The 13,827-nt window shown below is 46.8% G+C and overlaps 2 protein-coding genes across 6 annotated transcripts in view; one reads left to right on the top strand and one right to left on the bottom strand.

Annotated features, from left to right (window-relative positions):
• Nucleotides 1-7,142, top strand: part of Slc30a6 (solute carrier family 30 member 6) — a 38,126-nt gene extending 30,984 nt beyond the window's left edge. For both annotated transcript variants that reach the window (XM_003472891.5, XM_063230178.1), the window contains one exon: nt 3,438-7,142. In XM_003472891.5, coding sequence (XP_003472939.2) covers nt 3,438-3,938 — 501 coding nt within the window. In that variant the 3' untranslated portion in view covers nt 3,939-7,142. The remainder of the gene's footprint in view (nt 1-3,437) is intronic.
• A 509-nt stretch (nt 7,143-7,651) lies between these two features.
• Nlrc4 (NLR family CARD domain containing 4) overlaps nt 7,652-13,827 on the bottom strand; it is a 28,012-nt gene continuing 21,836 nt past the window's right edge. For all 4 annotated transcript variants that reach the window (XM_063230156.1, XM_013156023.3, XM_063230151.1 and 1 more), the window contains one exon: nt 7,652-7,965. In XM_063230156.1, coding sequence (XP_063086226.1) covers nt 7,673-7,965 — 293 coding nt within the window. In that variant the 3' untranslated portion in view covers nt 7,652-7,672. The remainder of the gene's footprint in view (nt 7,966-13,827) is intronic.

Below are 13,827 nucleotides of genomic sequence, written 5' to 3'. Positions count from 1 at the left end.
TTTTCTATTTAGAAAATCTGAGTGTAGAAAGCAACGTGGCGTGTCTGTTGGGACATTTTATTTACCATACAGTTTTATTTTCATTTTTATTAAGTAACTAGTACCCAATTATTAGAAAATAATTTGAAACTAAGTCATAAATTAGGGATAATTAAATCATTTTGGTATCTAGAAATAATTGCAGTCATTGTTGATATTTTTCTTTGTGTGGGTTGTATTTTTTAAAAATCTTTTATTTTTGTTGTTCTGTGTTTCAATCAAAATAGGATCATTCCTATATTTATATGTTACTTTAAATATGTAGTGTATAGTAAACTTCTTGTCAAGTTGCTAACTATTCTAACCATCACTGAGAGCCTGGTGTGCTCTGTCCTCTGAGTACCTAGATTAGAAACCTTGAGATCATTTTTGATGACTGCCTCTCCTTCATCCATTTGTTCCATTTGTGTATCACATCGTCCCATTTCTGCCCTGGAGCAGGTTAATCTGTCTGATCTTCCTGTATGCTACAATTTTTGCCCTAGCTCAGCGATCTTATTTCTAACCTGGATTGTTGCTGTCACTTCCTACCTCATTATCAGTCACCCATGAAAACAGTAGCGATTCCAACTTGCATTGTTTTACTGCTGTTTGGATGCAGCTGTTAATCAGAACCTCCATCTCACTGCCCCTCCTGGCCTATCTCACTGCCCCTCCTGGCCTATCTCACTGCCCCCCTCCTGGCCTATCTCACTGCCCCCCTCCTGGCCTATCTCACTGCCCCCCTCCTGGCCTATCTCCCTGCCCCTCCTGGCCTATCTCCCTGCCCCTCCTGGCCTATCTCCCTGCCCCCCTCCTGGCCTATCTCACTGCCCCTCCTGGCCTATCTCACTGCCCCCCTCCTGGCCTATCTCACTGCCCCCCTCCTGGCCTATCTCACTGCCCCCCTCCTGGCCTATCTCACTGCCCCCCTCCTGGCCTATCTCCCTGCCCCCCTCCTGGCCTATCTCCCTGCCCCTCCTGGCCTATCTCCCTGCCCCCCTCCTGGCCTATCTCCCTGCCCCTCCTGGCCTATCTCCCTGCCCCCCTCCTGGCCTATCTCCCTGCCCCTCCTGGCCTATCTCCCTGCTCCCCTCCTGGCCTATCTCCCTGCCCCTCCTGGCCTATCTCCCTGCCCCCCTCCTGGCCTATCTCCCTGCCCCTCCTGGCCTATCTCCCTGCCCCTCCTGGCCTATCTCCCTGCCCCCCTCCTGGCCTATCTCCCTGCCCCTCCTGGCCTATCTCCCTGCTCCCCTCCTGGCCTATCTCCCTGCCCCCCTCCTGGCCTATCTCACTGCCCCCCTCCTGGCCTATCTCACTGCCCCCCTCCTGGCCTATCTCACTGCCCCCCTCCTGGCCTATCTCACTGCCCCCCTCCTGGCCTATCTCCCTGCCCCCCTCCTGGCCTATCTCCCTGCCCCTCCTGGCCTATCTCCCTGCCCCCCTCCTGGCCTATCTCCCTGCCCCTCCTGGCCTATCTCCCTGCCCCCCTCCTGGCCTATCTCCCTGCCCCTCCTGGCCTATCTCCCTGCTCCCCTCCTGGCCTATCTCCCTGCCCCTCCTGGCCTATCTCCCTGCCCCCCTCCTGGCCTATCTCCCTGCCCCTCCTGGCCTATCTCCCTGCTCCCCTCCTGGCCTATCTCCCTGCCCCCCTCCTGGCCTATCTCCCTGCCCCTCCTGGCCTATCTCCCTGCCCCCCTCCTGGCCTATCTCCCTGCCCCTCCTGGCCTATCTCCCTGCTCCCCTCCTGGCCTATCTCCCTGCCCCTCCTGGCCTATCTCCCTGCCCCCCTCCTGGCCTATCTCCCTGCCCCTCCTGGCCTATCTCCCTGCTCCCCTCCTGGCCTATCTCCCTGCCCCCCTCCTGGCCTATCTCCCTGCCCCTCCTGGCCTATCTCCCTGCCCCCCTCCTGGCCTATCTCACTGCCCCTCCTGGCCTATCTCCCTGCCCCCCTCCTGGCCTATCTCACTGCCCCTCCTGGCCTATCTCACTGCCCCCCTCCTGGCCTATCTCACTGCCCCTCCTGGCCTATCTCACTGCCCCTCCTGGCCTATCTCACTGCCCCCCTCCTGGCCTATCTCCCTGCCCCCCTCCTGGCCTATCTCACTGCCCCTCCTGGCCTATCTCACTGCCCCTCCTGGCGTATCTCACTGCCCCCCTCCTGGCCTATCTCCCTGCCCCCCTCCTGGCGTATCTCACTGCCCCCCTCCTGGCCTATCTCACTGCCCCTCCTGGCCTATCTCACTGCCCCTCCTGGCCTATCTCACTGCCCCCCTCCTGGCCTATCTCACTGCCCCCCTCCTGGCCTATCTCACTGCCCCCCTCCTGGCCTATCTCACTGCCCCCCTCCTGGCCTATCTCACTGCCCCTCCTGGCCTATCTCACTGCCCCTCCTGGCCTATCTCCCTGCCCCCCTCCTGGCCTATCTCACTGCCCCTCCTGGCCTATCTCCCTGCCCCCTCCTGGCCTATCTCTCTGCCCCTCCTGACCTATCTCACTGCCCCCCTCCTGGCCTATCTCCCTGCCCCCTCCTGGCCTATCTCACTGCCCCCTCCTGGCCTCTCTCACTGCCCCCCTCCTGGCCTATCTCACTGCCCCTCCTGGCCTATCTCACTGCCCCCCTCCTGGCCTATCTCCCTGCCCCCCTCCTGGCCTATCTCCCTGCCCCCTCCTGGCCTATCTCACTGCCCCTCCTGGCCTATCTCACTGCCCCCCTCCTGGCCTATCTCACTGCCCCCCTCCTGGCCTATCTCACTGCCCCTCCTGGCCTATCCCACTGCCCCCCTCCTGGCCTATCTCCCTGCCCCCCTCCTGACCTATCTCACTGCCCCTCCTGGCCTATCTCACTGCCCCTCCTGGCCTATCTTTTTAACCTCCTATTTCCATCTTTCCTTCTTTTTCTTTATGTCTTATTTTTCTCTCCTTCTTTTGCCCTCTGAAATATTTTTACTTCCTTATGTATTGGTATTCTTTATTCTTACCAAACATGCCATATATTTTCAGCATAGAGTCCCTTTCTCTGCTTTTTGAAATTCCATTTAATCTTCAATCCTAGATCAAATGCTGTCTTCTTTTGAAAACTTCTCCAATTGGAATTTGCACTTATGTACCTGCCCCTCCATTTTAGTTTTATGTATTTCACTTATATCCTGCCTTGCATTATAATATCCTGTCTTTCTCCTAAGTGAATTTCTTTCCTTTGTTAATATTGTGACAGGGATACAAACAATTTTTTTTTTTACTTTTTACATTGATAACCATGAATAAATAGTCTTTAAAAAGTAGCAAGACATTAAGCTTTCTCTTATTTTGAATAAAATACCAGGTGCTGACCAAATCGTATGTAAAATGTTTCCTTGTAGTGGAACTCTCAGTAGTATAATTCTAAGCACTCTGTTTCTTATGATTTTGCCCCGCAGGCCGGATCAGTGCATGTAAGGATTCGACGAGATGCAAATGAGCAAATGGTCCTTGCTCATGTCACCAACAGGCTTTATACCCTCGTGTCTACTCTGACGGTTCAGATCTTCAAGGATGATTGGATTAGGCCTGCCTTAGTGTCTGGGCCCGGCACAGCCCACGTCCTCAACTTTTCAGACCATCACATAATCCCGATGCCTCTTTTAAAGACTACTGATGATCTGAACCCGGTCACCTCGACTCCAACTAAACCTAGCAGTCCACCTCCAGAATTTTCATTTAACACCCCTGGAAAGAATGTGAGCCCAGTTATTCTTCTAAACACACAAGCAAGGCCTTATGGTATTGGTCTGAATCATGGACACACACCGTACAGCAGCATGCTGAATCAAGGACTTGGGGTTGCGGGACTTGGAGCGACCCAGGGATTCAGGACTGGTTTTACAAATATGCCGGGTAGATACGGAAGCAACAACAGAATTGGACAACCAAGACCGTGATGTACTCTTACCTTATTTTTACAAGGAATATGTAGTAATCAAACTTTGCATTGACTGCTCAATCATTTACACTAAGTGTTAGAGAATAGTGGGCTTGTTCACATTTCATGAAACCTATAAATTCTATTTTTGTAAAATGTTTTTGTGGCAGTGAGATCTTTGCAAATGTTATAGACTTTAAATAAGCTTCTTTTAGAAAGTTTGTTTCTCTAAATTCTAGTTTTGCTATCTTTGGTTTGTAACTGCCTGCAGTGTGATATGATCTTACCTTTATAAAAAAGCCTCCTGATTTTTTTAGCAAAATTTATAAACATGCTTCGTGAATAATATACATTTTAGGAAAGGAAAACAGTGTCATTTTAAAAGTAAAAGTCTCTTTCATAATTTTTCCAGACTTAACTGCTACATTTTTGAGCTCCTCTTAAATTATAGCCTTGGTTTTTGTTTTTGTTTTGTTTTGCTATTATGTTGTTGAGGTGTTTTGTTTTTTGAGACAGGGTCTCACTATGCAGTTCGGCTGACCTTGAGCTCACTTTGTAGCCTAGGCTGGTCTTGAACCTGCAGTGATCCTCCTGCCTCAGCCTCCTGAGTGCTGGGATTACAACCCAGCCTGGATTACAAAGTGAGTTCAAGGCCAGCCTGAACCATGTAGTAAAACCCTCCCTCAAAAAAGATGAAAAAAATCCAAAAAACCCTATTTTTGTTAAAGTTTGCCTCATTCACAAATTTCAACACATTTGGGTGTTTTTGTTTTTGTTTTAAACAGGTTCTCACTATGTACTTCAGGCCAGCCTTGAAGTAACAGTGTGGCCCAGGGTAGCCTTGAGCTGGTGGGGATCCTCCTGCTTCAGCCTCCCAAGTACTGGGATTATAGGTATAGACCACAATGCCTGGCAGCACATTTGTAAATAGTTGATGGTTCTCAGTGTTTTATTTAGTTAGATGAATATCAAACCTTTGATGAAATGCAATGAAAGAATCCCAGTTTTATATGCTCGTAATAGTGGAGTCTTTTTAATCCACATTTTAATTAGTTGATGTTTTATTTCTCATTTGATTACTAAAACATATTACCAAAATATATGGCATTCCATACAAAATATGGGAGTTGATATCTTTTCAACTTTGTATAATTTAACTATATTTTATATAATTTTACCAAAGTATAATGGACTATAAATTACAGGATACAGTATTGTTATGCCTACTTGGGCAGTTTCTATTTTTTTTGTTTCCTTTGTCAACAAGAGTGAATTATTAATGTGATACAGTGTGAAAATCATGTAAAAAAGAATTTTTTTTGTACCAAGAATCGAACTCACAACCTCATGCTTTCCAGGCAGGCGCTGTTCCACTGAGCGTGTAAATTATTTTGTAGTCATTTTCCAGATGCAGATTTTAAGGACATTCCAACATGGTCAGTATGGTTTCCAAAAAGTGTTATGAGCAGCGGTCATACATTACCTGTGAGGCTTCTTTTTGTTTTGTGTTGTTATGTTTTATCATGCATTCTATAGTTAAGATTTTTTAAAGAGTATTCTGAAAACGGATTCAGCTTTCCTAGAATCCACTGCCTCTGGAGATCTGTGACTTCTCAGCCATCAAACAGCTATCTAGAGAAGATACTGTTTTTATAGCATTGGCAAGAGTTTCTTGGTCAGCTCATCCTCTTTTAAAAGTAGGACTCTTCCAAATCCTCCTTCACAGTGGAATAACAAACATCAGAAACGCCATCTGTATCAAGCAAAGTTGTAATCATCTGTGATAAAAAGTGACCATATTCTACTAACATTTTGCTTAGCAAAGAATCCATCGTCTTTGACAGCTGCAGCCCTGCTGAAGAAATACAGCCCACACTTCCTTTGATGACTGGAGGAAATGAAAGTGTAAATTGTCATAGGGCAGCCTGTGTCTGTCCTTTGTCTTATGTTCTTCAAATAGCCACGAGGTGATTTTTCCACCATTGACCTCATCTAAATGTGAACTGAGGTCCCACATGAAATCTGGAGGACTGTCACATCCTGAGCGATAATTAACAGGTGTGTGCCGCCTTCCCCTATGTCTTTTCATGTCTTGCCACCAGATTTTTAAGTGATTGGTACTGAACGGAGCTGCATCGGGTTCTGTGCCTGCCTCCTCAGCTCTCATTCAGAGGCAACATCTGTGCAGCTGCGCCAGCAAAGGTACCTAACCCTCCTGGAGAAAGGACACTCAGACTGCCTGGGCTGGGAAGGGACTGGTCCTGCTTGCTGAAAATCTGTGATGCCAAATGTTGCAGATGGCTTCGGCCCGTGCATTATTTCATAGAAGTCTTGCTGGTCAGGCTCTGACTGACTTCTGGACATGAAAATAATGATCATGGCCAGCATGGGAATATCTGCAACAGCCTTATTGGTAAATCCCACTAGAGAATATTTTGAAGCAAGACCAAGAAAAGGAAATTTGGCCCATGGCCTGTGATTACAAGCAGGCTCCACGGAGTGCGACTAATCCTATTTGAAGAAATCCCTGTATTGCCATGGAAAAATCACTGGACTAGGAGATAATCGATTTGGGTCCCAGTCCTGCTGCTGAAGATATAGAAGTGTTTTGTAGTCATGAACAAGCAAGCCAATTAGCAGAGCTTTCTCATCTGTAAATTAGGGAGGGAACTGAGTTAGTTGATGTGTAGAATTTTCTGACTAAATCTGTAGCCCAATTACTACACAGGCTTGCCCAGAATTTCTAACTACTACCTCAGCATGCTGGCCACGTGTTACCTGCACCAACAGCTAAGCCATTAATTTGAGGTGTCATGAGACCAGAAGATGCCACAGGCTAACACCATCCAGGTTCTTGGGTTTTTTCTCAACATCCCTCAGTTTAAATCTGCTTAGATTACAGAGCTGTTTTTAGACTTTTCTGTGACTGGTTATTTTTGGAGATGTGGAGAAAAGATGACAGGGTGTCCTCTGCTTCTGTCAGGAACAAATGAATGGGATGCTTTCTTCCTTGCTTCCTTATGGAATTATATAAGATGAATGCTTCTGCTACGGAGAGTCCGATTTTCAAACCTCTGATTTCCCTGCTTATCAGCTGCCAGTTTGTACTTGACTAAAGAATGTCAATCTTTTTTGGCAGTGCTTCTAATATGAGAAAATGCTTTTTTTCATTCCAAATCATTTGAATTAAACCATTCCAATTAAAGAGCATTAGATAATTTTGGTTTGCTTCTTCACAGTGGTTTTTTGTGAACTTCACCCCAGGAGCACAGAATTATAGCACATCCCTAGCCCTTTTCAACTTTTTAAATTTTGAGACAAGGTCTCACGAATTTGCTCAGGCTGGCATTGAACTTGTGATCTTCCTACCCCACCATTGTAACTGGGGATACAGGCTTCTGTCACCATCCCTGGCTTATTCAATAGCTATTTATCGATGATTTATTTATATTTAGCAAATATTTTTTGAGTCTGTCCCATGCCAGGAACCATACTGGGTTTACATATGCATAGAATATGCTAGTTTTTGTGACATAGTATTCTTAGGGCCAAGGGTAGCACAAAGATGAGCAGGAGTCCCTTAAGGAGATGACATTCCCAGTTGGAGAGATGTCACACCTAACTGTTGCACACGTCCTCTGGTTAAACTGCCTTCCACTTCCTCATCTTTGTCTTCTTTTTCCAAGGTATCTAAATCATCCCGCCGAAAGTAACAAGCAGCCCAACTACTCCTTAGCTTAGAGTGTTTTTTATTTAAGCAGTTACTATCTTAAAGGCACCTTTAATAACACTGATATCATCATCATCAAATTGCCATCCAATAAGCCTAGCTTCTTGCAAAAAAGTTAGTTTGGATAACACATGGCCAAGTTTTCTGACTAATGCGGGGTCAGGTAAAAGTCCTTCGGTGCTGAAGTCAAAAAACACTAATTGCTTAAGATTCTCAAATACACCCATGAAGCCAAGCCAGCCATCACTGCTCACACAGTTCTCCGCCAAATCCAAATGCTGGAAGTTCTTCAGAGGGTTCTTTTCAAAAAATGTACCTGGGTAAGGAAAGAAGTATGTTACTTGGAAGAAAACCAATTTTTAAAGCAAAATAGATTCTGTGTGCATATCAGCTTTCCATTTTGAAATGTCCCATGTTTGGAGCAGTGCTGTGCTCCTCCAGAAGAAATCAGAATTTTCTACAGATAGAGTATGAATGTGGGCCACTATATTTACAAATTGGATCTTTCCTAAAGGGTAAGGGAATCTGCTGAAGAGTAGTTAGTAGTAGTATAGTAAGCAAATACAAATGAGTTCTATTTTATTTTTCTGAGTCTTCCAGGAAATGGGCAGTTCTTTAAAAATTGAGGTATGAGAAATGCTGTTAAATATTCAGTTATTTTCAGGCTGGAGTCAAAGTTAGGCAATAGGAAGTCATTTCTCCTCTGGAGACGTAAACCCCAGCGATTGTATCTTGGGGTATGCCTTTGTTCTAAAGTGTAAGCTCAAGTAAAGGGATCTCCTTCAATATCTAAAGATGTGTTTTTGTTTTTACTCTTCCCTGGCCTCTTCAGGAAGTTTCTCTATCTTTTGCAGAATAAGGCACCCTAAAATAACTCCATGAATGGGAGGGTGGCTCTCATGTTTCTTAGGTTTCCTGTTACATAAAAAATACAGGCTTTTTTAGTATTCATTCCCATATTACCAGTTTAGATAATATTAGAGCTCAGATGAATCTTAACTGGAGAAAACCTCTCTCGGGCAATATACCACCATGCAAACTGGCCAATATGTGACATTAGGAGTTCACACAGACTCCTCATGACTTAGATCTTGCACACATTAGTCCTGCCCTCTGCCCCGACATTTTCCGGGTGACCAGTACAGGGTAGACAGCCTGACACACAGAAGGACTCAGATTCCTTGTACGTCTGTACTCTGAGCTGTACCACAAATCACAGGTGTGTATGCCTGCCTGGCTCGAGACCATTGTTACCCAGAGGCAAAGGCAAAGACTAAAGGCTTCAAGTGCTGTACATCTACGTTAAGGTCAACAAGCAAAGACTAAACACTGTCTGCCTCTAGTAATGAAGACTTCAGGACAGGAGTGGTCATCCTTGTCTGACAAGCTTATGGTAGGTTGAAGTCACCCCAATTAAGCATGACAACTATGTGTACTTACTCCTAACCACTTTCAGTGACCGTGTTGACCAACAACCCGCAATTTTAGGATCAGATGTCACTGGTGGTGTGTATTTTTCTCACTGCAAGAAGATGGTTGGTGCTAACTCCCAATGTCGGCAGTCACTGTCTGCAGGTTCATCACCTTCATAAGCTTCGAGTTTAGAAAGCTCTGTAGGTTCTCCGTGGATACTGGACATGAGTGGACCCTGTCTGACGATAGTCGAGGTCCTAATGGCAAAGGTGGGTCAAGCACAGGATGATCACAGGCCTGTGCATCCTTGTCTCACCCACGAGTGCTGCTTGACACCCTGGTGATCTTTGGGCCCTCCTTTCTCTGCTTATTTCTTGGAAAGTAAACGGCTGCTAGTTGTTCCTCAGATACGTCCCTCTTACTCTATGGCTTTATGGGAGTCATATCCCAGCCTCTGTTGCTGCTAAATGGGCTGAAGCAGTGCATGCAATTTCCAGATCACTTTGCGGAGGTAAAATGTCCTTCACTTCCGCTTTCCCTCTCGTCTCCTGGGTTGAATTGTTCACGTGGCAATGACCTAGCTCTGACCGTGGAGTCCAGAATAGAATTGTAAGGAGTAAAGGAGCTGGGGCCAGCTCTGACAGGCTGCACCATTATGTGAGACGGAAGCACAGTACTGGCTTCCGTCACCCACAGGGTAGGTGCGTCCTCACTAAACCTGTGTTCATTATTCCTCGTTCATTATTCCCTGCTGTCACGTCTCACATCCATGTCCTCCTCTGGGAACAGCTGAAGCTGGAGATTGATCACACACGCAGGCTAAAGCGAGGCCAACCCTGGAATACCGAGTCCCAGAGGTAAACTGCAGCAACAAGCCGTTCCAGCTCCAAAGGGCCAGGAGCCGGGGCCGGCCAGGCCAGAGAGAAGCCCCGCCTGACTTCAGCTTGTGTCTCTTTCCTTGTTCCTCCATCTTCTCGCTCTCCTTTCTCCCTCCTCCCTGGAACAGCTCGGGCTCCAGCTGGTCGCTACAGGGCCCTTTTCCTCTTCATGTGCAGGCTGCCAGTTAGTGTGCTGACTGGGGTCTCCTTCCCCAAGGAGCAAGGACTCTGCCTCAACTAGCAGAACAGATTTCACCACTTAACAAGAATTTAAAGAATGTAGAGCCCGTTCAACCCTCCATTTGGGTATTTATTCTGGCTCCCTGCTGAGGTATAAAGATCTTAAATTAGCTCCTTGGGCACTGTGTAAAGCATAGAAACCAAGAATAGGCCACTGTTCCATAATCCAAGGGAAGCGTTTTGTTCATTGAATCTGCGGTGCTTTTGTTTTGTTTTGTTTTTGTCTTTTTTGAAATAGGGTTTCACTGTGCAGTTCAGGCTGGCCTTGAACTCACTTTGTAGCCCAGGCTGGTCTCCAACTCCCAGCAATCCTCCTGCCTCAGCCTCCCTAGTGTTAGGATTACAGGTGTACACCACAGCTGTGCATGTGTTTTAAGAGACTACTCTCTGACAGAAGCCTCTTGTGTCACACCCATGGCAGAAGAACAAAAAGAAGGTCAGAGAATAAATGAGCTGAAACTCACAGCCTCAAGCCTTTCTGTGGTCAGCCTGAATCCACCCCGAGCTGGAGCCCACTCAGGACCTAAACTGCCAATTGCATGTCCTCTCTCAGCACTGTTGTATTGCAGACTGTTTCCAACACATGCTTTTTGGGGAACACATTCAGACCACCTGCATGAGGCAGTATAGGAAAAAAGAAAGCCAGGCATGTTGGTGTATGCCAGTAATCCAGCACTTGGCTTGCCATGAGTTCCATAGTGAGTTTTTTTCAGCCTGAAATACATAGTGAGACCCAGTTTTAAAAAACAAAAACAAAGCCGGGCCCTGTGGTGCACACCTGTAATCCCAAACTCAGGAGGCCGAGGCAGGAGGATCACTGAGAATTTCAGACAGCCCATTACAGTGTAAGCTACACACACACACACACACACAAAAGAACACAAAACTGGAAAACCTTTTTTCAGGGAAAAACCACTACAACCCCTCAGCAAAAATAAGGTGCTATTTTTCTCAGTACTGGAATTGAACCTAGGTTCTCTGGCTGAGCTGCATACCAACCCTTTTCGCTTTTTAGTTTTTTAATCTTTTGAGGCGGTCCTGCTGAGTTGCCAAGGCTGGCCTTGAATATGTGATCCTCCTGTGTCAGCTTCTCTAGTAGCTGGGGCTGCAGTGTACACACCACACCCAGCTGACTTACGCTCTTCTGCTTATTCTTGTTATACTCTTCTGTGTATTCAGGTTTTATGGCTTCTTCAGATAGAAACATTCATTTTCAGCCTTTTTTGCATAAAAATTTAAAGTTCTGAGAATTGCTTTCAATTCCTGCTTTTGCTACACGCCACGAGTTTTAATGTACAGTATTTTCCTAGTATTTGGGTTCTTTTTTGTCGAAGTTTGCCAGTATAAACTTGTAACATTGCTTTTCTGACAAACTGTATGGCTCTCTCCCCCGGAACCTAAGTGCTCGTGGAAAACAGGGCAGCACCTAAGAGTGCCGGGCGTGGTGTCCCGCTGGGAAGGCTGCCACCCGCTGCAGCTACGCTGTGCCTCCGGGCTCACGCCTTTATTTCCGTGCATCTCACTGTGAGGTCTCCCCTAATTACAGGCTCTGCTGCTCATTACACCCTTCATTTGACTGCTACATCAAACACGCGTCCTCCTCTAATTGTCATTGCTTACAATGACCTGCAGTACTGAGGGCCAGGTGCGTTTCAGCCCCTGGGGATGACCGTGATTTCAAGGACAGAAGTTGCAGAGTAAAGGAGATAAAAGAGAATCAGCAGAAGTGGGGTTAATGGACTGGAAGTAAAGAAAGAGGACTGGCGGTTGGGAGCCGCTGAGCAGGTGGAAAGGAACAGGAGGTCCCTGTGTGAGAACAGGCGGTCTGAACTTGGTGTCTTGGAGGGACTCAGTCTAGGTGTGGAGACCTTCAGGCAGAAGAGTCGGAAGTTCATGCCAGGCAACTTAGTGAGACCCTGCCTCAAAACGAAAACTTTTAAAAGGTTCTGAAGACATAGCTCAATGGGCTCGCCCCTTAAAAACCAGGGAAGACAGCTCATTTGGGGGCATCTTTTTTGTTTTGTTTTGTTTTCCAAACCAGCCCCAAGAATCCTGCCTCCCCTTTTTGGTGTCTAGACTCAGTTTAAATTGCTGCAGGCCACACATCTGTCAGGTGGAAGAGGTGGCCAGGTCTGTCTGTCTGCAAAGTGAAGGCACCACCTTACTTCAAGGAGCAGCCCCTGGAGGGGATTGAGAGGAAGCATTCCCAGGACCTGGACAGACCTCAGGCCGAGCACTGGCCCCTCACTGTGCAGCCAGCAGGTAACTGTGAACCTCTGGGAGGTAGAGAACCTGGCTGAGGGGAGCAGTGTCCGCCCTGGTACTTTCTTTTACCTTTCTTCTTTTGTCTCCAAGCCTTGTAGCCTGATGACCTTTGTTATAATAAGTTCAAGCCTCTGTTTGTATTTGCTGTTATTTCTTTTGGTTTTTTAAGACAGGGTTTCACTACGCAGTTGAACTGGCCTTGAACTCACTATGTAACCCACACTGGCCTCAATCTCCCGGTGATCCTCCTGTCTCAGCCTTCCAAGCGCTGGGATTACAGGCATGTACCACTGTTAGAGCCGTTGAAACCGAGTACACGTGCAGGGCTGTGGCGTGGCCCGGCTGGCTGAACTGAGAACGAGGAGACGCCTCAGAGGGCAGAATAGGCCACAGCTGAGGCCACCCGGAGACCTTCTGGATAGTTTTCCTGAATTAGCATCGTCTGTTGCTCTGAGGGGTCCTTGAACCCCTCCCAAGATCCTGCTCAGGTTTCCTGCATTTTCCACTCAACTCCCTGCTTGTTCTGGTTAAATACAGGCTGCCCAGGGTTAGTCGGCTGGTCAGCTAGCAGAGATAGGAGCTCTGCAGAGGACTTTAGTCCTCCTGGAACCCTAAGAGCCACTTGTCTCTTTTCTTTGAGTCTTTGCCGTACACCCATTTGGGAGATTGGGGATCTAGGCACAGACCCCAGAGTGCCACCACACCCGGCTCGAGCCTCTTTGTAAATAGTATAGCGATCATTCTACAAATTTTTTAATACTTCAGAATAAATTAATTACCATTGTGAGTTGTTAGTGTTTTTCATTTTAAACTTATAGAGTATCAGTATAGCTAAGTTTTCAGGAATCATAACTTCAGTTTATTTTTCTTTTTCACAATGGGGGCTTATACAACACTAGGAAAGTAGTCAAATAGTAAACCGTCTCTTTTTATTCTTCTGAGATAGGGTCTTGCTGTATAGTTCAAGCTGGCCTTGAGCTTGCTGTGATTCTCCTGCCTCAGCTTCCTGAACGTTGAAATTACAGGCACGGGCCACCATGCCTGTCTGTTCGTATCTCATTAAACACTGCATGCCCTTTCCTAGTCTCAGTAGCTAGCTTCGGGAGTAGAAGTAGGTGGCTGTCAACCTATCCACTTGAAAGATGCTAAAAGATCCCTGCCTAAGAATGCCTCCCCAACAGGAATTCTAAATGCAGATACTCTCACGAAACTGCCTGAAGAGTCACATCCTTTCCAACTCACTTAAGATACGAGGTTACCTGAGAGCGACGGTAGCTAGCTAACCAGTCTGTCATGGACCTGACTGCCTCCAGTGTCACTGAGAATAGAGGAAGGGCCTGAAAGGCCACCCAGTGTTATGCCTTGTAGGTAGATGTCCCCCC

The sequence above is a fragment of the Cavia porcellus genome, unplaced genomic scaffold, assembly GCF_034190915.1.
Source record: "Cavia porcellus strain 051 isolate PalLab524CR breed Dunkin Hartley unplaced genomic scaffold, mCavPor4.1 scaffold_1, whole genome shotgun sequence".
NCBI lineage: Eukaryota > Metazoa > Chordata > Mammalia > Rodentia > Caviidae > Cavia > Cavia porcellus.
Note: the sequence above shows the minus strand (reverse complement) of the source record. Positions and strands in the feature narration are given on the sequence as shown.